General features: G+C 43.6%; 1 protein-coding gene across 2 annotated transcripts in view; it reads left to right on the top strand.

The window, feature by feature from the left end:
• The window catches only part of PRKCB (protein kinase C beta), a 102874-nt gene that overhangs the window by 24134 nt on the left and 56090 nt on the right, over nucleotides 1-22650 (top strand). For both annotated transcript variants that reach the window (XM_072120083.1, XM_072120081.1), the window contains exon 3: nucleotides 20032-20114. In XM_072120083.1, the coding sequence (XP_071976184.1) occupies nucleotides 20032-20114 (83 nt within the window). The remainder of the gene's footprint in view (nucleotides 1-20031; nucleotides 20115-22650) is intronic.

Genomic DNA, 22650 nt, shown 5'->3' on the forward strand with positions numbered 1-22650 from the left:
TCGCAGAGGTCTGGGTTCCCTTACGGCAGAGTGCCCCGGCCTGGCTTTTGCCCAGAACACTACTTTCATAATCATCCGCGCTGCGTGACTTACAAGCAGATCTCTTAATGCAGGGACTCCATGCCAGCTTCATAATGTGGATTTAAAGGGGGCCCTCTCGTCTTTATATCAGGGCGGCTTGATCATGCCTAACCAAATCTGAGGCTATTGTTTATCATTTCCAATTATCAAATAAAGGGGTTTTGCAAGTCTCAAAAATAATACATAAACTCCATGGGGGCGGGGGTAGTAACAAAGTATACATACCCTGCCTCGGTCCCGATGTTATGGCATCCATCAGAAAACCCCTTTTAGGCTTCCATTAAATATGTATATCCTGCTTACCTGAAGCCACAGAAGAGATCTGTGTTTCTAGGGGGTGTGTGCTGCATTGGTTTAGCTGATTGGTTAAATGGTTTAAAGCAGGGGAGGGGATAAGTTTTAAGCTACAATTCCATTCCCCCGAGGATCTGTTAAGTGGATGAAGTAGTGCCCCCTGGTTTTTTTTTATTATTAGCTGTAGGGCTGGGTAGGGTAAGATTGATTTTATGTAACACGCGGATCCCGAATTTTCACACAGTGATGTTTAACAGGCCTCTTGTCGCCCCTTCCTCCCTCTCCATAACTGTATTCTTGTAGCCTCTGATGTAATGGGAATAAACACGAGATCCATATTTCCAGCGTCAGGCTCCTGTGTATGATTCTCTCCCTTATTTGTTAATTCACCAGTCTATGAGCTGTGCTTAATGTCTCCTGACAGCCCGAGCATTGCATTGCCTGTCATGCCAAACCTTTAGCAGGTCCCTTAATCACGGCTCAGTGGGCACACCAGGCTGTGCCGTCATCTCGCTGGAGAATAAATCCTTGTCTAAGGAGGTCACCCGCGTGCTGACGTTATGTGGGGTTCTGCGAACCTTGTAAAAAATTAGGAGTTGGGGGTATACGGTGTCATGGGAACCCCACTCCCATCCTCCCATTCTCTGGATTCTCTGAAATGATGAATATTTTATATTACAATGCTACATTGCTTCTGCTTTCTCGTGCATTGTGCGTTCTGTAAATAGGATGTATTTTCGTATGCTGCTGATTCAGTTGTAAACACAGGCGGAACTAGAGGGTCCATTCTCTTGTGTTAATTTGTATACTCTTTCCTAGGTAACACTGCCTGTATCGTGTAACGTCTGCCTAAAGAGAACCAGAACCTCCCTGAAAATGAACACAGGGTAGTAATGGTGTGGACACCCTACAGTAGGGGGCACTATTGCTCATGAATACGTCATACATTCTTCCACTCTTCAGGATCTTTGGAAACTTTGATTACCATGCTAATGCGAACATCACAGAAGTCTTAAAGGGGTTGTCCAGGGTTGCCTAAAAATGGATTCTTTCATATAGAAGCCACTACACTCCTTTTTATGGGCAGCTCGGTTCTTTTTCCTATGCACAGGAGAGTGGCATTGGTTATTTTATCATGGACAGTCCCTTTAAGAAGTTTATTCCATCTGCAGTAGATTTCTATAACTGGTTGAATTTGGTGAAAACATTAGCAAGACTTTTTTAAATTTTAGAGGCAAATTTCTTGACTGACCAATCTGTAATGGCAGCCATATTTGATGTCACCCAGCTTTCCCATATACTAATCTACATGCAGGGTCCTTGCAATCTCATTTACGCAAAAACCCGGTTGAGGTCTCCTCCCTGCAGATGCACCCCTCCCTCACGAGTAAATTGTTTTCGTTTTGACGTCATTTCACACACACCGGCTCCAGAATCAATTTGCACATCTTGTAAATGAAGTTTTTTCTGAATAAATGTCTCCATAATGGCGGCTGGGGTGATTTTGAGGGGAAAATATTCCCTATTTTACTTAATTATCACACGGATACGCGGTTGAAAGGAAAGTCCATTAAAATGAGGGAAAGGAGGGTGCGGGATAAATAATGCATAGTTATAGCCGCGCGCCATCATCCCACCCTGGTGAGCGAATGTTTCTGGGACCCCTGACGGGAGGGTATCTGATCTCCCTCATGAGGCTTTCTAGCGGACTCCCTGTGGTGAGATGGGTTAATTATTGTGGAGTGTTTACCAGGGAGTCTGACATTGTGAATAATGGGCATGTCTGGAAGCAGCCGAGCTGTCAGCAAGGTGGCACTTTATGGTTGGAAAGCAGCGAGCAGAGAATTGGGCTGTCATCTGCTGCAATCCGCTTCAGAATGGAACGTGGGCCTGAGATATTCTGCACTTTCACTTCATTTCACACCGTAGGCGCCCATTTTGTTTGCCGTAATAACAACCCCTTTAAGTGACGAGCTTCCCCTTTTATTTTATGGTATGTTAGCACAACAATTATGTTTATAGGTGCCTAATGGGCCATGTTGTTTAGAGCAACCAATCACAGCACAGCTTTAATATTTCCAGAGCAGTTTAAGAAATGTAAGCTGAGCTCTGATTGGTTACTAGGGGCAACCCGGCCTGTTTTGAGGCCTAATGTGTACAGCGCACTCAGAATTTTATAAGTTTTATAATCTGAGATTATATTGGGCAAAGCTAGGGGATGAGGTTGTCACATGGCAAATGGGCAACCATCGTGTCGTTTGTTTTTGCTCTCCTGAATTTTCTATTTTGATAATCCCCATGCAATTACAATTCTGGAGCCTCTTACAATAAAACTGTGCGTTGTTTCTCTCCTCTATTATTCCTCTGGGAAATGTAAGTGTAAAGTAAAGGTGATGTATTTACCAGGATAGATTTATTGATCACCTATCCTTTGACCTCGGTAACAAAGGCATCACTACAATTCCTCTTTTCTCAAAGATCCCCTCATTGATGCACCAGTGATGTCCATTTGTGATCACTTTTATTCAAGTAAATAGGTCTGATCCGCAGTACCGATAACGGCCACAACACAAAGTGCGGTGTTGTGCTTGGTGAGCAATCAAAAAAAGTACAGCGCTCATCTGAATGCTACAGTCTTTCAAGAGCCACTCAAGTGTGGTGCCAGGTGTCGGACCCTCACAAATCCCTATTGTAGAGATGTGATCAGGCACTTTCAATTCTAGTATAGACCTTTAACCTGAATGTCTCGTTGATAATCTGACACCAAGTAACACCCATTTACCAATGTATTTCTACATTTCCAGGAAGAGAAACAGAGGAACAGAGTTAACGTGATTTGCTAAGTAAAGGGACTACAACCAAAGGCCTCATTAGAGTAGTAGATGGCGGTAAAGTGAATGTGGTCCTATTAGTAGTCACCATATAACCTCCATAGTGGCTCATAGACTTATGCACTGCATGTTTTATTTCTTCTGGAAAGAGGCAAATACGTCTGAGCTTTCAGAACTGCAGAAAAATGTTGCAGAACCTATTTCACCTTCTCGGCTCATATGCAAAAATCCTATTTATTTTTAATCTGGATTTTCCATGTTGCAGCGTTTGGCTGGCATCCCTGCGGAGCGTATGAGCTCAGACACCTCGCCGAGTACCGGCAGAGCTTCAGCTTTCTTGTTTTTCTTCTCCTTTCACTATTAGGAGATTCTTTTCTCTGAGAATAGCAAATTACCAAAACTATTCACGAGGGGGAAAGTCTTCACCTGCTTTTTCTTCCTGTTTTTAAGGGGGAAGCTTGAAACTTGCTAAAATTGGGGGATCAGCAATTGTCTTAAAGGAAAACTCTGCTTTGTGTGTATTGTTCGGGTGATGCCACACATGGCGTTTTGAAACAGTTTATGGTCCATTTTTAAGCACTCCGTTAAAAAACGAATGCGTTAAACGCATCCGTTTTTAAAAACGCGTGCGGTTTTTGAAAACTCATCCGTTTTTGTCCGTTTTTTTATTGCTCAAATTCTGAAAACCTTTCCAAAACGGATGTGTTTTTTAACGGATTGCTTAAAAACGGAGCAAAAACAGTTTCAAAATGCCATGTGTGGGATCACCCTTAGAGCGGTGTGTGGCTCGTACATCATTGAAACATTTTCTTCCCACCCGCAGTCAGATAAGGTCATTCAGGTTTTGTTCACATATTGCGTTAACATTTGGTTTACATTTCGTCTCATTGGGGTAGGACCTCCGCTCTTTTAATCGATGGGAATCCGTGTCATTTGTGGGACAATCCATGTCAGGTAACTAAGGGCTAAATGTGCCTTGAGCTGAATGCTATATATGTCTTCATTCCTCTAAACTTTCCCTTATACTTGCACACTTGGTCATATGTGCATGTGGTTTTAAAAATTTGGCTAATCTGGGTTTAGTGTGTATGGACACCATTTAAAGGGGTTTTCTGCTTTTGCAGAAAACCCTTAAGGGTGTGGTGTCACACGTGGCGTTTTTAACTCGTTTTTAGTCTGTTTTTAAGCATTCCGTTAAAAAACACATTTTGTCAGTTTTTCCCCAATTATCTTAATTAAAACGCATGTGTTTTTTATCGGACTGCTTAAAAACTGGTTCAAAACTCTAACGTGTGACACCACCCTAAGGGTCGGCCCTCATTTGCGTTTTCGGTGAAGCGCATGCGATTGTTTACGGAGCGTAAGATTGGGTTACAGCTACGTGTTAGTATCTGGACTGAGAAGCATTTTCACTTCTCCCATCCTTCACCTCTGACCTCAATATTCATTCTGCACGAACTTTCTGGGATCAGTGATCCCATATACTGCTAGGAATCCAATATTATTGATTGAGAAGAAGCTAATTTCTGTCGGTCCTGGAATCTTCAATTTGTTATGACAGACGTAAATATACCCTCCCCCCTATGTATTGATCTGTAGGTTGTTTGGGTTCTCTATTTCACTCACGCTATCTGTGTTATAAATCGTACTCTAGGGATGGAGCCGCGTATCTGTATATCAGGTCCCGGCTAAGAATAACTCTAGGCGTAACTGCACCTCCGTCAAGCTTTATCTTGGCACCATCAGGGGTTGCGTTTGTCTTCACCCCCCTCCCCCTCTCACCGCTTCCTCTTGTATAGTAGAAGGGTTAGGAACTGAATATAAAGCTACAAATATAGGCTGTACTTGTATATACGTAACGGGATGGTTACAGCACCACCGCCACCTGTGAAGATGAATGAAGCCATTGTTCCAGGTTTTGCATACTCCGTTGTGGAATCTCTGGGCGTCTGTCCACTTAGGAAGGAGGCAGCAGAGCTTTTAAGGCTTTACTAGGGTCCAGAATTATTGTAATGCAGGCCTCAGGGAAAGCTGGGTCAGACCCAATTCCATGGCTGTAACTACCGTATTTTTCGGACTATAAGGCGCAATAAAAATTTTTAGATTTTCTCAGAAATCAAAGGTGCGCCTTATAGTCCAGTGCGCCTTATATATGAACCATACTTACAGACAACAGCTGCCTTGTACTGTGCACAGCTCTGCCACCTGCTGGTCATTCATCCTTATAATCAGGTGCGCCTTATACTGAGGTGCGCCTTTTATATGAACCTAGACGTTTTAGAAGGCATTTATTGATGGTGCTCCTTATAGTCCAAAAAATACTGTACTACTTAGGTAAATAGGTTTAAAACCAAGCATGGCCTAAACGCGTAATATCCATGAATGTAGCTAAAGCGCCACAATTTTAAATTTAAATTTAAAAAAACGTTCTGCCCACCAATCATAATGATGATGCTGTCCCTTTAAACAGTCCAATTAAAGTGTCCTGTCACATCTCGGCCAGATGGTCATAAAGCCCAAGGTCACCCCACGTATTTCAAGGTTGTGGCTATAGCAGGCGGTAATAAATTAGCGGATTCCATTAAGGTGCGCTGCCATTATTAGCTGGGCCCTGTATGCGGGGGAGGAGGGGGTCTTCATTGATCTGCATCTGGATGACCCGCTGATCCTAACAGCTTGTAAAATGGAAGCAATTAGTTTCCAAGACGTAATGATAGATGCTTACAAGGTAAATTGAGCATCCTCCTCGCATCTAATCTGGTGCCGCGATAGGATCTCTTGGATCTCATGTTCTTTGTGTGTCTCATTCATGAAAAATCTTGACATCCTACATGATGCGGAATGTAATGCTTTAAGATTTTATCCCATCCGCATAAATATCTGGGCTTTGGAAATTGAAATCTGTAGATTTTCCTTCAAAGCTCTTTTTTTAAGGGGGCATGTTCTCAAGTGCTGGGGTATATTTGCCACATTGATGTCAATGGAGATCCTGTGTATAATCTTAATTCTGTGGCCACTACTACTTAAAAACCAAAAAAACAAACATGGCCTACATATGGTTTTCCTTTAAAAGAAAGTTCTCAATTTTCAATAAATATGTTTTTAAAACCCCCTGCTTATAATGTTTTATTGCTGTTTTAGCTCCTATTATTGGCCCACACTCTGGAATCTTGCACTGACCATCACAGACACTTCATGATTCCTCTGTGCTATAAGATGCTGTGTGCTGACAGTGTTCTTAGAGTATCAGGGTCCAGGGTTTATCTACACTTATTTTAGCCTGTGAACATTCACTAGTATATGATACGTAGACAGATCAGAAATGAGACCTGATGAAATCCATGAGATGGATATAAAACACAATGACACACTCAGCTCTGCTTACCTATAACACACAGAGTTAGCCTGCTACATGCTACTCCCCCTCCCAGATGAAGACCTTATCTGTCTGTAGCTTGTAGAGTAGGTCTCTGTACACTTCTGCTTGCCGTTAGCACTGCAATGTGCAGACAGGAGAAGCTGTTCATGAGAAGAATCCAACCATAGTCAGAAGATTTATGGTCGTATCCATGGGCAACCAAAATTGTAAACACCAGGACTGATGGAGACAGGTTGGAATTATATTTGTGAAATGCTGTATTTGTGTTAATGACAGTGAATTAGAGAATGCGTTATTTTGTTATCCTGAGTTATCTTATCTTAGTGGGAATACTTCTTTAGACCCCCAGTGGGTCTGTGACTGATTCCGTTGATTTTTAATGACCTGAAGATGCAGTGACAAATCTCCTGATATCCCCCATAATGGTTCTGAAGAGAACCGCCATCCGTCTTGTCCGCACCAGTGATTTTCTTCCGAAGTTTCCTTCTGTGTTGACCATATTTCTTCTTGCAGTAATTTCTAATCCATATCTCCGGCCTGGCGGACTTTTAAGCACAGAGAATGAACCTGATGGAAGTAAAATTGATCGTTCCTTAGGGATCCAAGTAATGGTAATCCTATAAACATAAATCAGGAGGAGACTTGAGAATTTTCTAGGCAGGTCCAATAGAACTGTTCACCCAGATCTTTCTGTTTCAAACGTTTAGCAAAGATATGGACACAATGGCTGCTCCCTTATTTAAAGGGATTGTCTTTCCTTAGAAAAAAAAAAGTGGGACACTGGGTGGGAAGGAGTTCCAAAAAAACGAGTGGCAGTTACCACCTTAATACCCCCTCATCACTCGATCACCGCTTTTATGTGTTTAATGACTTGGCTAACGCTCATCACTGGCCTCATCGGGGAGACAAGGTCACGGGCCTCGGCGATGACATCACAACCACGTCATTGGCTTCCCGAAATTGTCCAGGATATTTCTCGGATGGTAACTCAACCACTGACATAGCCCTATGATTAACCATAGATAGGCCACTAGAGGGGTGTACCAGAAATCCTGGAAAAACTCCATGGGCCCAAAGCAGGGGTGACCCAAAAAAAAGGTACTTTGCCCCAGTTTTCTGTTCTTGCATTCGTAAATGACGTCCCATGACCCCTAACACTTTGGGTACAACCCCTGCTTCCAGGGATTTTTTTTTTTCCACTGCATACCTGGAAAACCCCATCTTAAAGGGATGTACCATCCCTTGTTCTTGCAGTTTTGGGCTACTACAAGCGATCAGTATCACTTCCCCAGCAGTTGTATTAATCCCTCTTAAGCCTCTGCTCCTTAATTGAGGCTGTGTGTGTAATAAAAGCCGCGCTAACACTAGGGTGCAGGCACCGGCGAGCACCCAGTGCATGTGTCTGCTATTGTACACCAGCCGCTTATTAGATCAGTGTCTCAGGTGACTCGAGCGTTTTTTTTTTCCCTTCCTAATTTCACGCATGGCCCGCCAACTTAATCCAGAACTAATTAATTCTTGAGCCTTCCCAAGAAGTGGCTCGCTGACACGTGACACGTTGTCCTCCCCCATCACCAGAGCCACGCGCCTCGCCTCTGTTCTGCAGATTTAATTATCTCTATTAAGGTCATTATTTTTTGGGTAATGAAGATCTGTCTAAAGGGTTAAGACCCCATTTCTTGACTTGCAGAAATCTTCTCTGATGTTCACGGGGAGGGATGTGATAAAATGTTCAGCCGGTAGAATATTGGGGATCTATGAGTTTAGTGTTTCTATTACTGGGGGTAATATGGCTTCTTTATTCCAAAAACAGCGCCACATCTGACTGTAGGTTGTATCTGGTATTGCAGTTTAATCCCATCTAAAGCAGTTAATGTTTTTCCCTCCAAATCTCAATTGTTGGGACCCCCACCTTTCACAAAAACACCCCATAAATCTCCTGGTTCTGTTCCATTTATTATGTTTATCGGTAACCTAGGAGAGGGTTTGGGTTCCAAGATGGTGTCATAGGGTTCGTATCCACCCGCAGGGGTCTATAAGACTATTATCATATTTGTGTCAGAGCCTTCATTGCCGATTTCTTTCAAAAATCGACAATTTCCTGCATATTATCCTATAATTATCTTCTAAGGGATCGGTCTCCTTCGGGGTTTTAGATTTCTTGTTCCTATGACGAAACGGAGAACGGAAATCCCATCGGAGATATGAAGACAGCGAAACATGGAAAAAGATTGTGCTGTAAAGGCTCAAATAATGGAAAGTGCAGATCAAAGTTTCCAAAAGTAAAAAGATAATCATTTGGGGGGGGGGGGGGATGGCGGGTGGATGGAGGCCTTAACGGGGTCTGCTGGTTATGGAAGTCGCACTGATCATGGGAATGTTACCTCTTGAATCAGGAGACGGATAGCACATGTGTAGCCGCTGGCTATGCATTATAAGCTCTATGGGCCGCCCCATAGTTTTGAGGGAATATTCACTGCCAACCACCGGAGCCGAAATGTAAAGTTCTCAGACTATCCCGCTGTCCCTGGTTTGGGACACTACAAGTATGTTGCCAAGCAGCTGACCACACTTCATATCATGTTACTATCATGACCAAGTGTGGTAGTATCACTCAGAAAATCAACTTTGAAGTGAAATGTAAGTTGGTTGTATAAAGTCAAGGAGGCGGAGATTTTAAAACTAAAGTCAAGCTCTCTCTTCCTCAGAAAGCCCCTTTTCATTGTAACTGATGGTCCTACATCTAGATGCATCCCTAACCAGAAATGCACAATCTCAATCATAGCAGAGAAGGGCTTCAGAGCTCCCCACCTTGATTTCGGTGTTAAACTCTGTCTCCATTCACTTCATAGTTGATTTTCTGGATGTTGCCAGCACTATGGACTATGAAAGAAACAAGAACGTGTTATTCTGCCTGACAATTGGTTTATAAGGCCACTTTCTGATGACAGGTTCCCATTAATTGCAAATATTGACATTGATTGGACATTAAAGGGACCAGGTTTACCCTATAATGACCTCTCCCAGGAGTTCAGAAAACCCCTTCCAAGGAGAGATCCATGGGAAAATACGATTTATGTCTAATTTTTTTTTATAAGTCTTTGTATATTGTGGTAGATAAGGAAATGTCTCTGTGTACGGTAAATGTCTCCATATGTTTCCCCCTCCCACATACGGGGAGCCTGGTGTATAAATAGGATTGGCTTTCTCTGTATTCTCTACACCAGACCTTAAAACGCTCCGCGCTGCAGAATCCATTTGCACTTATTTCCTCTTTAGTCGCCTTTAAAGGGGAATTACAACTATTCATTTTCCGGGAAAAATTTCAAATAATTTAGAGAAGCTATTTATATTAGTACAGTAGTATCTACAGGCTCATTCACATGTCTTGTCTTCTTTATATGTTTGTGCTAGATTTCCAAAAAAAACCCCTCTTATTGCACTTATTTTTACATTGCAATGTGTGTACGTGGCCTATTGCTCCGGTTCTGGAGGTATTGGTGGACCACCACAGCATTTAGTACCTAGGCCTGCTTTATGGTGCACCTAATAGGAGGCCGAGGGCTCATGGAAGGTGGAGCAGTTCTCCTTCCCCGGTGCGGTGGTGAAGCGGAGGCTTGGTACAGCAATTTAAAGGTGTCAGTTAGTCAGCTGCAATTTGCAGATTGTGTTGTGTTAAGTTGAGCAAAGTGTCACATTCCCTCCTTACTGCCTGCAAATCCTTTTAACACTTTGCCGATTCTCTCCTTCCTTCCTTCCGACGCCGTTATGACCCACATCCATATAATATGTTCAATTTATGCATCACCACTTTATAAGGTATGAATGCCCCTTTAAGGGCACTTTAGCTGTTTCCTTGGACTTGCAGGAATGTCCTGTGTTTGCTCCCCCATTCTCCAGCTGTTGTAACATTTCCCTGAGTTGAGTTCGAGGTCTTGTTGATCTTGTCTCTTCTCCGCAGGATAGTGGATCCGTCTATGATTGTAGTTTATATTGGTAAACCCCTCTGGGTTGTAGGTTTTGGCTGCAGCCCAGAGAGTCCAAGTATTGTGCAACAAGATTTCTGCACAAATTTCATTCAGTTTCTAAGTTATTTTCATTCTTGGTTATATGCAAATTAGCTTCCCATTGCGTCAGGGGTGTGGCCAAACCTGCTAGTGCACATGTTTAACTCTTTCTACTCCCCAGCACTTTTATATCATTACCACTATCTGTAGTACATAGTATGACCGGTCTCCTAGTGTCAAGAGAGGGAGGAGAGCTCCTGCTCCAGACAGTTGCCTTACAGCCAGAGGCGAGCAAACTGAATTGTGTCCCCATACTAATCTGCATGCGTTATAATTTATGCGTAGTAGGACTATTTTCACTATTATTATGGTGGAGATGGAAGGCGACGAGATGGATCGCTCATGATAAAAGGTAAAAAAACACAGAAGAAGAATCTGACGTAAGATGTATCATAGATTGTTTTCTCAATGACTCTCTTTACGTCACGTCACGCGCAGGATTTGGGGGTATGCGGGGGTCTCGTAGGCACACTCACCGCTCACAGTCATACATAAGTGTGATAAGTGTAGATACATTTTGGGAACAAAGGCAGATACCTCTGTAATTACCTATAATCTTCTCGTGACTCATTAAAACCTCCTGCAATTGAGAGACTATTTTTTTTTTTCCTCCAGAACTGTTGCCATGCGGAGGAATGATCTTTATATATGTGTGTGAAAGAGATAGCTGGGACTTGTAGTCCCCCTGCCAAGTTCTGAAACCGGTCCCTGCTGTGATGCTGTTTACCTACCTACGGCGTCACTAGAGCCCATCTGCACGAAGCGGAGCCCGCGCCAGGTCGGAGGCCGATGAATGGAGCACGAGGCGTTCGGACACCGCTGGGGAACAATTTTGTTTTGCTTACAGAAAACATAAGACACAGCTTGCTTCTAGACCGGATCCTAACATCTTCTCAAGTGTGTTTGGCAGCTAGGATGCGAAATCTCTTACCTTCCTCACCCCTTTCACAAGAAACTGTTTTATTTTTTCCTTTCTTATTCTTCCTATAGATCAGGTCTTTGTTTCCAACGTTCCCTTCTATAAGGCTTCAATGTCAGGAGCAAGCCATGGACAAGGGTGGCGCGGTTGCAAAAATAAAAATAAGAAAAAAAAAATATATATATATCTGATTCTTATAGATTTATGTCAGTGATTGGACCAGTATGAGAGATGCATGGAGCCAATGTTTCCGTTTAGGTTTGGCCCATGCCAATCGGGCATATTGCTGGATTGTTGTCTCAACAGTCAATGTGGCAAATTGACACCCCTAGCTACTATCCATGGTTGTAAGGGTACACCCCAGACCAATCATAGCCATGGCTAGTAGCTACAGGATACCCAGACCAATCATAGCCATGGCTAGTAGCTACAGGATACCCCAGACCAATCATAGCCATGGCTAGTAGCTACAGGATACCCCAGACCAATCATAGCCATGGCTAGTAGCTACAGGATACCCCAGACCAATCATAGCCATGGCTAGTAGCTACAGGATACCCCAGACCAATCATAGCCATGGCTAGTAGCTACGGAAAACCCCTGGCCAATCATAGCCATGGCTGTAAGGGTACACCCCAGACCAATCATAGCCATGGCTAATAGCTACGGGATACCCCAGACCAATCATAGCCATGGCTAATAGCTACGGGATACCCCAGACCAATCATAGCCATGGCTAATAGCTACGGGATACCCCAGACCAATCATAGCCATGGCTAATAGCTACGGGATACCCCAGACCAATCATAGCCATGGCTAATAGCTACGGGATACCCCAGACCAATCATAGCCATGGCTAATAGCTACAGGATACCCAGACCAATCATAGCCATGGCTAATAGCTACGGGATACCCCAGACCAATCATAGCCATGGCTAATAGCTACGGGATACCCCAGACCAATCCTAGCCATGGCTAATAGCTACGGGATACCCCAGACCAATCCTAGCCATGGCTAATAGCTACAGGATACCCAGACCAATCATAGCCATGGCTAGTAGCTACAGGATACCCAGACCAATCATAGCCATGGCTAGTAGCTACAGGATACCCCAGACCAATCATAGCCATGGCTAGAAGCTACGGGATACCCAGACCAATCATAGCCATGGCTAATAGCTACGGGATACCCCAGACCAATCATAGCCATGGCTAGTAGCTACAGGATACCCCAGACCAATCATAGCCATGGCTAGAAGCTACGGGATACCCAGACCAATCATAGCCATGGCTAATAGCTACGGGGGATACCCCAGACCAATCATAGCCATGGCTAATAGCTACGGGGCATACCCCAGACCAATCATAGCCATGGCTAATAGCTACGGGGGATACCCCAGACCAATCATAGCCATGGCTAATAGCTACGGGGGATACCCCAGACCAATCATAGCCATGGCTAATAGCTACGGGGGATACCCCAGACCAATCATAGCCATGGCTAGTAGCTACGGGATACTCCAATACTTTCATGCTCCCTTTGTGCACCAACAGGCCACAAAATAATAAAATAACGTGAGATGTGCGGACCCGATGTTCAGGGTTCAGGTTTAGCCATGCAACCCAGCCATGTTGCCGGACCTTTGGCCCATCCTGAACTTGAATGTCTTCAATGATGTAATTTTAATGATGGAAGCCGCACGTGTAACCTGCAGAGAATAAGCAGAACGTCTTCTCTGCAGATATTTTAAGAAACAGAAGGTGACACTTTTTCTTTATTCTTAAATGCGTCCTACACGGCGTTGAATGAGATGGTGCGTAAAGACATGTTCTTTATCCACCACCCACCAGTACACGCAGCGCCTCGTAATAATGGTTTGGTTATTTTACTCAAATAAAGCTGGAGGAGAGCAGATTATCTTCTGACAGAAGCACTTACAGATGACACGGCACAAGTCTTTGCGGGAGGGGGGAACCTCTCAAGTGTTCCTGCGTCAAATTTGAGCTGTCCATTACCCTTGTCATCTGCGCCTCCTTACCTACTGTCATTTCACATTAGGTGATAAACCAGACCCGGAACTAAGAGAGGAACTAGTATGGAAAGTATTCTCAGGCCGAGTGAAAAGAGTGGAACCTAAAATGAACGACCTATGTGGTGACCTGGAAATTCATGAAGGCTTTTATGATAATTCACCATGTTCATAAGTGACGGCATTACTTTGTGGTATGTGGAGGGGGGGATTGGATTAATCTACTGTATCTCGAGCTGTCAAAACTTTTTGATAAGAGACAACCCTTCGTAGCTTGTAATCGAGGATTCGATGGTCTTCAAAGTAGTGAGAGGCCTTCGAAAAGTTGGGAGCGCCTGCACCTAACTATGGGAGAACTTACCTGAAACTAAAGTGGGCAGCCCAAATCGTGACTGACACCTTTAGACTAGGATACGTTTTCAACATTGTGTTCAGACAAGGATCATCCATTGACCCCCATGAGGTGTTGGAACCTTCATAGGTTGTAAAACTCTCCAGAGCCGAATGAGGGTAAAGCTTAATCTTCTACATCCATCATGTGACATTACCCATGGAAGCTGTCAGGATCCAGTGCCTTAGGGTGGGTCAACAATACTTCCAGCTGTCAAACTCTTTTAGCTGGACTCCACAATAATGGAGTATTATGGTCCAGTACTGACCAGATGGAGGCCTATAGCCCACTTTCTTACCCTCCTTAAGGCTGATGGACCTCTATGGACACTTTAAGCATGTATGACAGTGGTTTTCCTGGCATACACATCACACATAAACATAAAAACCCTGACTAACAGTAACCAAATAGAGAGGAATACATTTTTTATCACTTTGGCAGCAGAGACGGACTAATTGATGTCTCTCTGAGGCCTTCACAATTATAGGTTATTACGGTTGGCAGGGTATCAAGGTCCTGTCAAGGATCCCAATAGAACTATTGTATGGAACCACAATGACTGGATATAGTGGCTTTATATACTTTTCTATGACTGATAAGGGGTGTAAAGACCCTAAAGTAACAAGTCTATAGATGTGTAGCTAGTATGGGAGTTGGCTACATCCTGTGGTTGGATGATATATCCTGATGTGATTCTTATGGTTGAAACAGTTCTTACAGTGTGATTCTTACAGTTGAAAGCATTCTGTTGCCCCCTGTTATCAGCCATTTTGGGGCCAGGAAATTGGGTATTTTGCAATGTTCTTTAATTTGAACCTTGTTCCTTATGAACTCCCCTGCTTTCTGTCATATTAGGCGGTTTCCACAATCCTTTACAATTTGTAGGTGTAGCAGCTCATTTTATAACGGTGCATGATTATCCGCTGCTGACATTGGATATAATGCTCCAATGAGGAGGAGGCGGTGGGAGCGCTGGATGCCGTGGGTAGTGATGTGACAGGATCAGATACTTGTTTTACTGTTAACCTGTTAGGATATGGTAGGTACCAAGGGGTGACCTTCCGGGGCTCCTCCATCAGCCATCATGAAGAGCTGATATGTAGAGCGTCTCTTACTTGGGAGGATCTAGCAGATCAATCCATTTGTAGACGCTTACTCTTCCCTCTGGAGGCATTGCAGCGAAATCAACCACTTGCCAAAATTCACAACAGATTTTAGCTGAATACCATGGGCCCTGTGTTATCAGTGATCCCCGTTTTGGTCAGTTTTTCGTAGCATTGGGAGTATCTCCACTGGAAGTTTTTCTGCTTTAATCGGGGTCAGCTCCAGGTTTCAGTGGGCCCCTTGGTGACAGAGCCTCAGTGGGTCCTTTGCAGTGAACTCACTAAAAATTCATAAACTAAAACAGTCTCCTGTTCCCTAAAATGTATTCCCTAGTTTATCAACCCAAACACCCCCTTCATGGTAATTTTATAAGTCCCCCTCACCCCCTATGGATTTATTAGATACAGCCACCCTCACCCCCATGGATTTCTTATGTACAGCCTTATGTGCCCCCCCCCCCTTCCCCCAGCGCTGGGCCCCGGTATGCCCAGTGCAAGCTCCGTCCCTGCTTTAAATCACAATTGCCTTGCTTGGGGATCTTGCATTATCTATTCTCATCATCTTGGCATTTGATGGCCAGTTAAACCAATTATCCAATCTGCCTGACGTACCAGGTGGCCATTTCTTGTTGATGTAAATGATAGGTCTCTTGTGCCATCCCATCGCGGTCTCCTGCGGGTTCTCCGGCTTTCCCGCATCCCATCGTGTCTGTTTGGATAAGTTTATTATCCAAATAATAATAGGAATTACAAATTAAGTGTCTAATTGGGCAGCCGGATATACAGCGGTGGGGCCCAGCTCCTCTCCTTATAATTGGAAGCGGCGCTTTTTACACGTCCCCGGTGTATCCGCATTACGCAGAGTTCAAGGCCGCCTCTTGAATTTCGATCAGGTTTGTTCCAGAGCTGCAGTATATTAAGGGATCGGGGAATCATCCGTATGCCGAGTCTGACTCTCCAATTCCAATTATACGGGTAGGATTGCTTTGTTTCAAATTGACTTCTGTTCTGTCATTTCCATTTGAACGCAGAGAATTGCACAAATGTTTGTAGCCTCCTTCCCTTTTCTTCCCATAGACCAGACTGTGCCATAAGGCTGTATATCATTTGCCTGTGATCGCTGTTATAGGGGGTAGGACTCAAAAAAATGGCCATAATAGGGGACGGGAGTCGAGATAACAGCCATGATGGGGGCAGGACTCCAAATAACAGCCACAGTGGAGCAGGACTCCAAACAAGGCCTCAAGCACACAAGAGTATGCAGAAATAGGCCACAAACCGGGAATAGCTAGATGGATATAGGTGTGGTGATTGCTCCCTGACCACCTGCCTGGCTTGGGAACGTTGCGGTGAGACATGGTTTACTCACCCCTCCATGACCGTGCATAATAGACCTCCATGTCGGCCATTTTTGCAGCTTGCACATGGTGACCATTTTACAGCCATGTGCATGAGGGTTGTGACTCGAATATCAACTGTGATCGGGTTCAGGACTCAAAAACAAAGGCTGTGATAGGGATAGAGACACAAAGCTACTAGTCAGCGTACTGGATTGGACTCAAAAACACTAGCCACAATTGGTGGTGGCAGAACTCAAAATTATTAACCATAATTTGGTAAGGGGAAGGGGGGCGGGACTGAAATAATCGTGGGGTCAGGACAAATAGGAGCCATAATGTTTTATATGGAACTTCAGAGATCATTCCTCTTAAGACGAAAATAAATAAAAACTCTGAGAAATGGGGACAGCGCTGTGACTGGAATGGTAATAGCCAGACAAATGTGGCAAACGTCTGTGCCGGAGGAATACAAATGCCCTGTAAGTCTGCGAGGATGACGACCCCTCACGGCCCGGCGCTGGCATTAATCTGTGCTGTGCCCTTCCTGACTTGTATTAAACCCTGAGGGTATCTCCGTCATGTCTGTATGACTGCCCTTGTGTCTGACATCTTCTCTTTGCTTCCCATTATTACATTCACGGATGTCTTTAAATATGGATGAAATCCCTGGAGAGCCTTCACATTCGGAATAGAGGTTATAATGCTGAATGTTTTAACGGGGGCGCCGTCATTTTTACTTCTCACACATAACAGTGATATTTTCTGCAAAACTGTGGCCTATAACAGCAGAACCTGGGGACGACCATGTGCGTGGCCCTATTCATACATCATATATCTTCATATGAATGTCTTTCTCAGATTCTTTAAATAAGGGTAAAATTGTACGCCATCAATAGTTTTTTTTTTTTACGCCATTTAAAAAAAAAAAAAAAAAAGATATTACAATGCTGCCTGCACTTAGTGTAATATAAGATAATGGGGCTCATTTACTAAGGGACCCACGGCGGCATTTCCGTCGGGTTTTCCGACGTTTTCGGGGATTGCTCCACTGGGACAGGCATTTAGAAGAGGATTGTGTCGCACGCAATCGGATTTTGGTGCTTTCATGCGACAGAAATCAGGGGCGGGCAGTCTGATGATCCGACGGATTCGGACTGAGTGCACTTGCATACAGCAGGAAGAAGAAGGTGAACTCCGGCGGACCTGAGTGGGAAGCGACACATGGAGGAAATCCGGCGCACAATCATATTGAATCGCGCCACAGTGCATGATCGTCGGACACTCCGTATTGCGGGGATCTTTGTCGGCCGGGTAAGTAAATGTGCCCCAATGGGTCACACTTATGAAAAGGTAAACTTGTCTTTGTTGCACCTGGCAACCAATACCATCAAGTTATGATGAGTTGTGGTTATAGGCCCAAAGCCTAAGGGTGAAGACACACATGGCGTTTTTGGGCCGTTTTTCGGAAAAACGGACAAAAACGCATGCGTTTTCAAAAAACGCATGCGTTTTTAACGATGTGAAAACGCACTTAGTAAAAACGGCCCAAAAACGCCATGTGTGTCTTCACCCTATAAGGGTGAAGACACACATGGCGTTTTTGGGCCGTTTTTACTAAGTGCGTTTTTTAAAAACGCATGCGTTTTTGTCCGTTTTCCGAAATTGCGCAATGAAAAACGGACAAAAACGCATGCGTCTTCACCCTAAGGCTGCACTTGTCAGATCTGAGGGAAAACATGTCTCCTTCTCATTTGTCAGGTGCTTTGTGGTAATAGAAACCTTCAGATCCCAATATCCAATACATCATACCCTAAATTTGGCGTGTCTCGTTTCTGTATTGGATGCCCACATATTGGTTCATGTGTCTGTCATGTGTTCCTGTTTCTGTCATAGAAGTCGGAAAACATGATGTAAGCTGCGGACAGATCCATTACAAGACAAGACACCAGCCAAATCCGATAATTAACTCTAACTGAGGGCATCAGGTTTCAGTTATGACATCTGTCATTTTAGTAAAAAAAAAAATTAACTTTTTTTAACATTTTTTTTTTTTTTTTTGTTACAATTTACCAGAGGTTATAAATCTATCTGGATATTTGGTTATGTGAAGCACCTAGGATACGAGGTAGATCTTCAACAGATAATTCTGGAAATGTGCCACTAAATCCTGACAGAAACCTGAATGTGTAAACATACAAACCTAAAATGGCAGCCATTATATCCCCCCTCAGATTTTTCATACCACCATGGCCTATGTGCCTACTTATGCCGCTATATGAAGAGGACTTGTTGCCCACTTAGAATTATTTACGTTTTGGTGTTATTGGAAAGCTGAGTGAAGCACAAAATGGCCGCCGTTACAGATCTACACCCAATTTTACATCAGACTTTCAAAGCTGTATAAAAGTATGAGGTAATATTTCAGACCTATGCAGAGTATAGGCTGTAGGTGACGAAATTGGTTGTCACCCATCTTTCCTGGCATCAGAAAACACAAAGATGAATAAACTTTTGTATAGTATTCGCTTGTGTATAGGTATAACTAATTGGGTTAGTTGTTTGGCATCGGCAGACCTTCGGCTTTTTAGCGCCGCACATCCCAAAAAATCCCCGTAGAGCTCCTCCACCCCATGCCGGCTGCCGATGCCAGCAGCATGTGATAAAGCTGTAGTCTCCTGTACGGAGGAAATTATTAATCTCCCCATGCATCTCGGCACGGCCAAGGTCTGTGCCAGGTGCCCCCGAGAGGCTGGGAGGTGACAAGTAGATGTATATTTAATGTTGTGTTCAATTATTAACTCTGAAATGGAACCTCAAAGGGTAGCAAGGAAAGGCGTAACATAAGACTGTGGCAGGGGGGCAGCTGACTTCTAAGGGGCCCGGTCTGTGCCAGTCATCCCAAAAGAAAATCAACAAAATGGTAATGAATTCTGGAGACAATTGAGTTCCGAAGGAGGGTCATCTGCGGAAGGTGCCTGGCATATACAGGGATGGCATTCCCTGCTGCGCTAGACCTCCATTGTATGTGACTGCCGTAACCTTTTGGAGGCAAACCTCTTTTCTTTATAGAAGTATTCTGCCAAAAGATCTATGTGGTTTGTCAAAAATTAACTTTCTTGCTTCCCAAGATCATGTATTTAAAGCGACTGTCCTTGTTTGTTAAAATGAACCTCTAATTATGAGAAAATCAGGTTTCCTGATTTTGGAGACCAGCTGTTATCTAAGAAAGAACCATACAGTTTCCCTGCAGTGCCTCCGCAGGAGAAGAGGTGTATTACACAAGTCTTCATTTAAGTCTGCGTTATGTGCAGACATGTTGGGCCCTCCAGCGATTAACGTGAAACGTGATTATTTTTGATGTTGCACTTGGACAGGTCAGCTTCTATTAAAAGGTTTGTCCGCCATTTAAATGTCCCAGCAGTCAGACCCCCGCAGATCTGATTGTAGGTAACAATTGAACTTGTGATAACTTCTTCAACCTGTATTGATTGCTAACAGGGAGTGATAAATAGACTGAAGTCCACAAAAGATGCCTTCAAGATATCATTACTTATTTTTATCTGAAATTTTAACCCTTTCCTCTTATTATTTTGCAGTTTGCTGCTTTGTGGTGCACAAGCGCTGCCATGAATTTGTCACGTTCTCCTGTCCTGGTGCCGATAAAGGACCTGCGTCTGATGTGAGTATAATATATGTAGTCAAGGGACTAGACAGTAGTTGCCCATAGCAACAAAGTGGCGAACGATCAAACCTTCTGGATTATCAGATGTTGGGTTAAATTGATTTCTGACTGCATGAGGCCGGTGTCTCTAATTCTGATCATACTACTATCGTGTGTGTGTGTGTGTGTGTGTGTGTGTATATAGCGTGAACATAGTCCAGATTGAACCGATTCCAAAACGCGAGTCGTCAGAGAGATGGAAAACATCCTGATAGACAGAAGCTTCGGCATATGCTTACACAGTAATGATTACATTTCTATATTAAGCCCGAAAATTGCACATTGCACAACTACAGGCACATGATGATTGATGGACCGTCTCCTAAGACTGCCAAGGTCTTTTCAGATCATATGAAAATTTAAGTTTTCTATAACATGTATATGCACCCTGTTAATTATGCAGTTATGTTAGTTATAAATAAACGTAGTATAAAAAGGACCTTTCACTGCCTCACACACATATAGATGAACAGATCATGCTGCAGGGGCGCCTACACAGATTCTGGGGCACTTTGAAATTTCTTTTTAGCTCCCTACAGCTGCTGAGATATCAGTCTTGGTATCTGATCATTATAATCCTCTCCGCTGTCAGAGAGGAGGAGTTGGAACACAGGAGTTCCTCTCTGACCGTGTAGAGGATAACAGTAGTCAGATACTTGAACTGATAACTCAGTAGCCATGGGGGCAAGAAAGAAAATTCAAAGTGCTCCTACATGTTCATCTTCAAGTGCAGGGGTGGTGAAAGGTCCACTTTAAAGGGGACTCTTTAGGATTAAAATATAGGGATCGGTGGTGGTGCGACATCTGACAAGCCCACATCAGAATATGAGATCCTGTTCCTCATAGAAAAAATAGCGCACAAGTTGAGCTAGTCCTCTACAGCCCCAATATGTAATCTATGGCACTGATGAAGGTGGCTAAAATACAATTGTTGCCAGCCTGATCAATCAATGATCGGGTATCTGACCACAGATTTTCCCTGCTGTGGCCTCTACAGGCGAAATATATTATTACATGCCACCTTTTTAGATTTATGGCCATCTAATATATGGATCGATTTGGGCTCCTCTGAAGCAAGATCCACTTTTTGTGAGCCCTATTTCCGCTCTACCTAAAATTGTGACTCTTATATGTTTACCACCTTTCAATAAGCCCATAACATATGAAATATGTTGCGTCTTTAAGAGTTAAATGAATGACATGCATGAAGCCATTTTTATACCAGATGTCCTGTATAATGTATAACATAGCCAACCTGCGGTATCCTGCATAGGTAAAAATTTTACGAGTTACGTAAAATTTCTACTCTTCAGCTACATATCCTGGATGCCAAGGTAAGAAAACCTGAAGGAAAAAACTTCTCTATAATGGGATGACAGCGCAGTCAGCCCCACTCCTGCAATGGATGGAAATATATCACCTAGTGCTTTACATATTTGTACCGTTGTGATATATATACTTACCCGCTGGTGTCGCTCCTTCTTAGGCTTGCAAGGTCAGTGGAGCCATGGACACGTGAGATTTCTCTGCTGCTGCATGACTGTATGATGGATGTCTCAGATGCATGGTACATAACTGCATCGTCACACAGGGAGCCTTGCAGTTTGCCTCTCACACAGATCTATCCATTTAGCCATGCAGAATTTTCACTTGTTCCTATGGAACCACCGTACACAAATGAGCCTGAAAGAACATTACAAGCCGCAGTAATACCCCGTCTCATGCATTGAGCTGTTCCTCAGGGGCGGAGCATGACATATCAACCCAAAACATTACCATACATTTTAACTTTTCCATGGGGGCGGGTTGTGCTGTTCCTTATAGGCCGAGCAAGACAATTGTACTTTGCCCTTTCTGGGACAGAGTATAGAATAATTGAATCAAAGAACATGGTCATACTGTTCCGCAGGGGCAGGGCAAGATGAATGAAATCTGCTAATACTTTCATGTTTTACACACATATGAGTGTGGCTTTATTTACCTTGAATGTTCTTTGCCAACTTTTGGAAGCTGATGGACCCTCTTTAATTAAACCATCTATAAGGTGCTCTAATAAGGATCTTACTAAGATCATGCTACAGTACTGACATTGGTAGGACTCGCTTGGTGTTGTCATATAATGCAGTGATATGTAATTTCCTTATGATTAGTGGGGATCATGCTCCCCCAGGATGTGCCAAAGTCAGGGGAACTTGTGTGCCAAGCACCCCTGTATTAGAAGTGAAGCATTCTGATAGGGCTTTGCAGTGAGAATTATAATGATCTATCTGCCTCTCTGGAGGACCAGGAACACCTGTGTCTTAGATATTTTACTGGAAATGATGTAATACTACTCTTCACCTGCGGAGGTGCTCCAGCCAAGCAAAATGCTTTCCATCTAGTTCACCAGGTGAATATTACAGGTTGCTGGAGATTCCAGTAGTGGGAAATCCTTTTATTTGGGAGTCTCAATGAGGAAAGCGGATTTCAGAGGTGGGAAATAAATTGGAGATCA

The sequence above is a fragment of the Engystomops pustulosus genome, chromosome 8 (genome assembly GCF_040894005.1).
Source record: "Engystomops pustulosus chromosome 8, aEngPut4.maternal, whole genome shotgun sequence".
Lineage (NCBI taxonomy): Eukaryota > Metazoa > Chordata > Amphibia > Anura > Leptodactylidae > Engystomops > Engystomops pustulosus.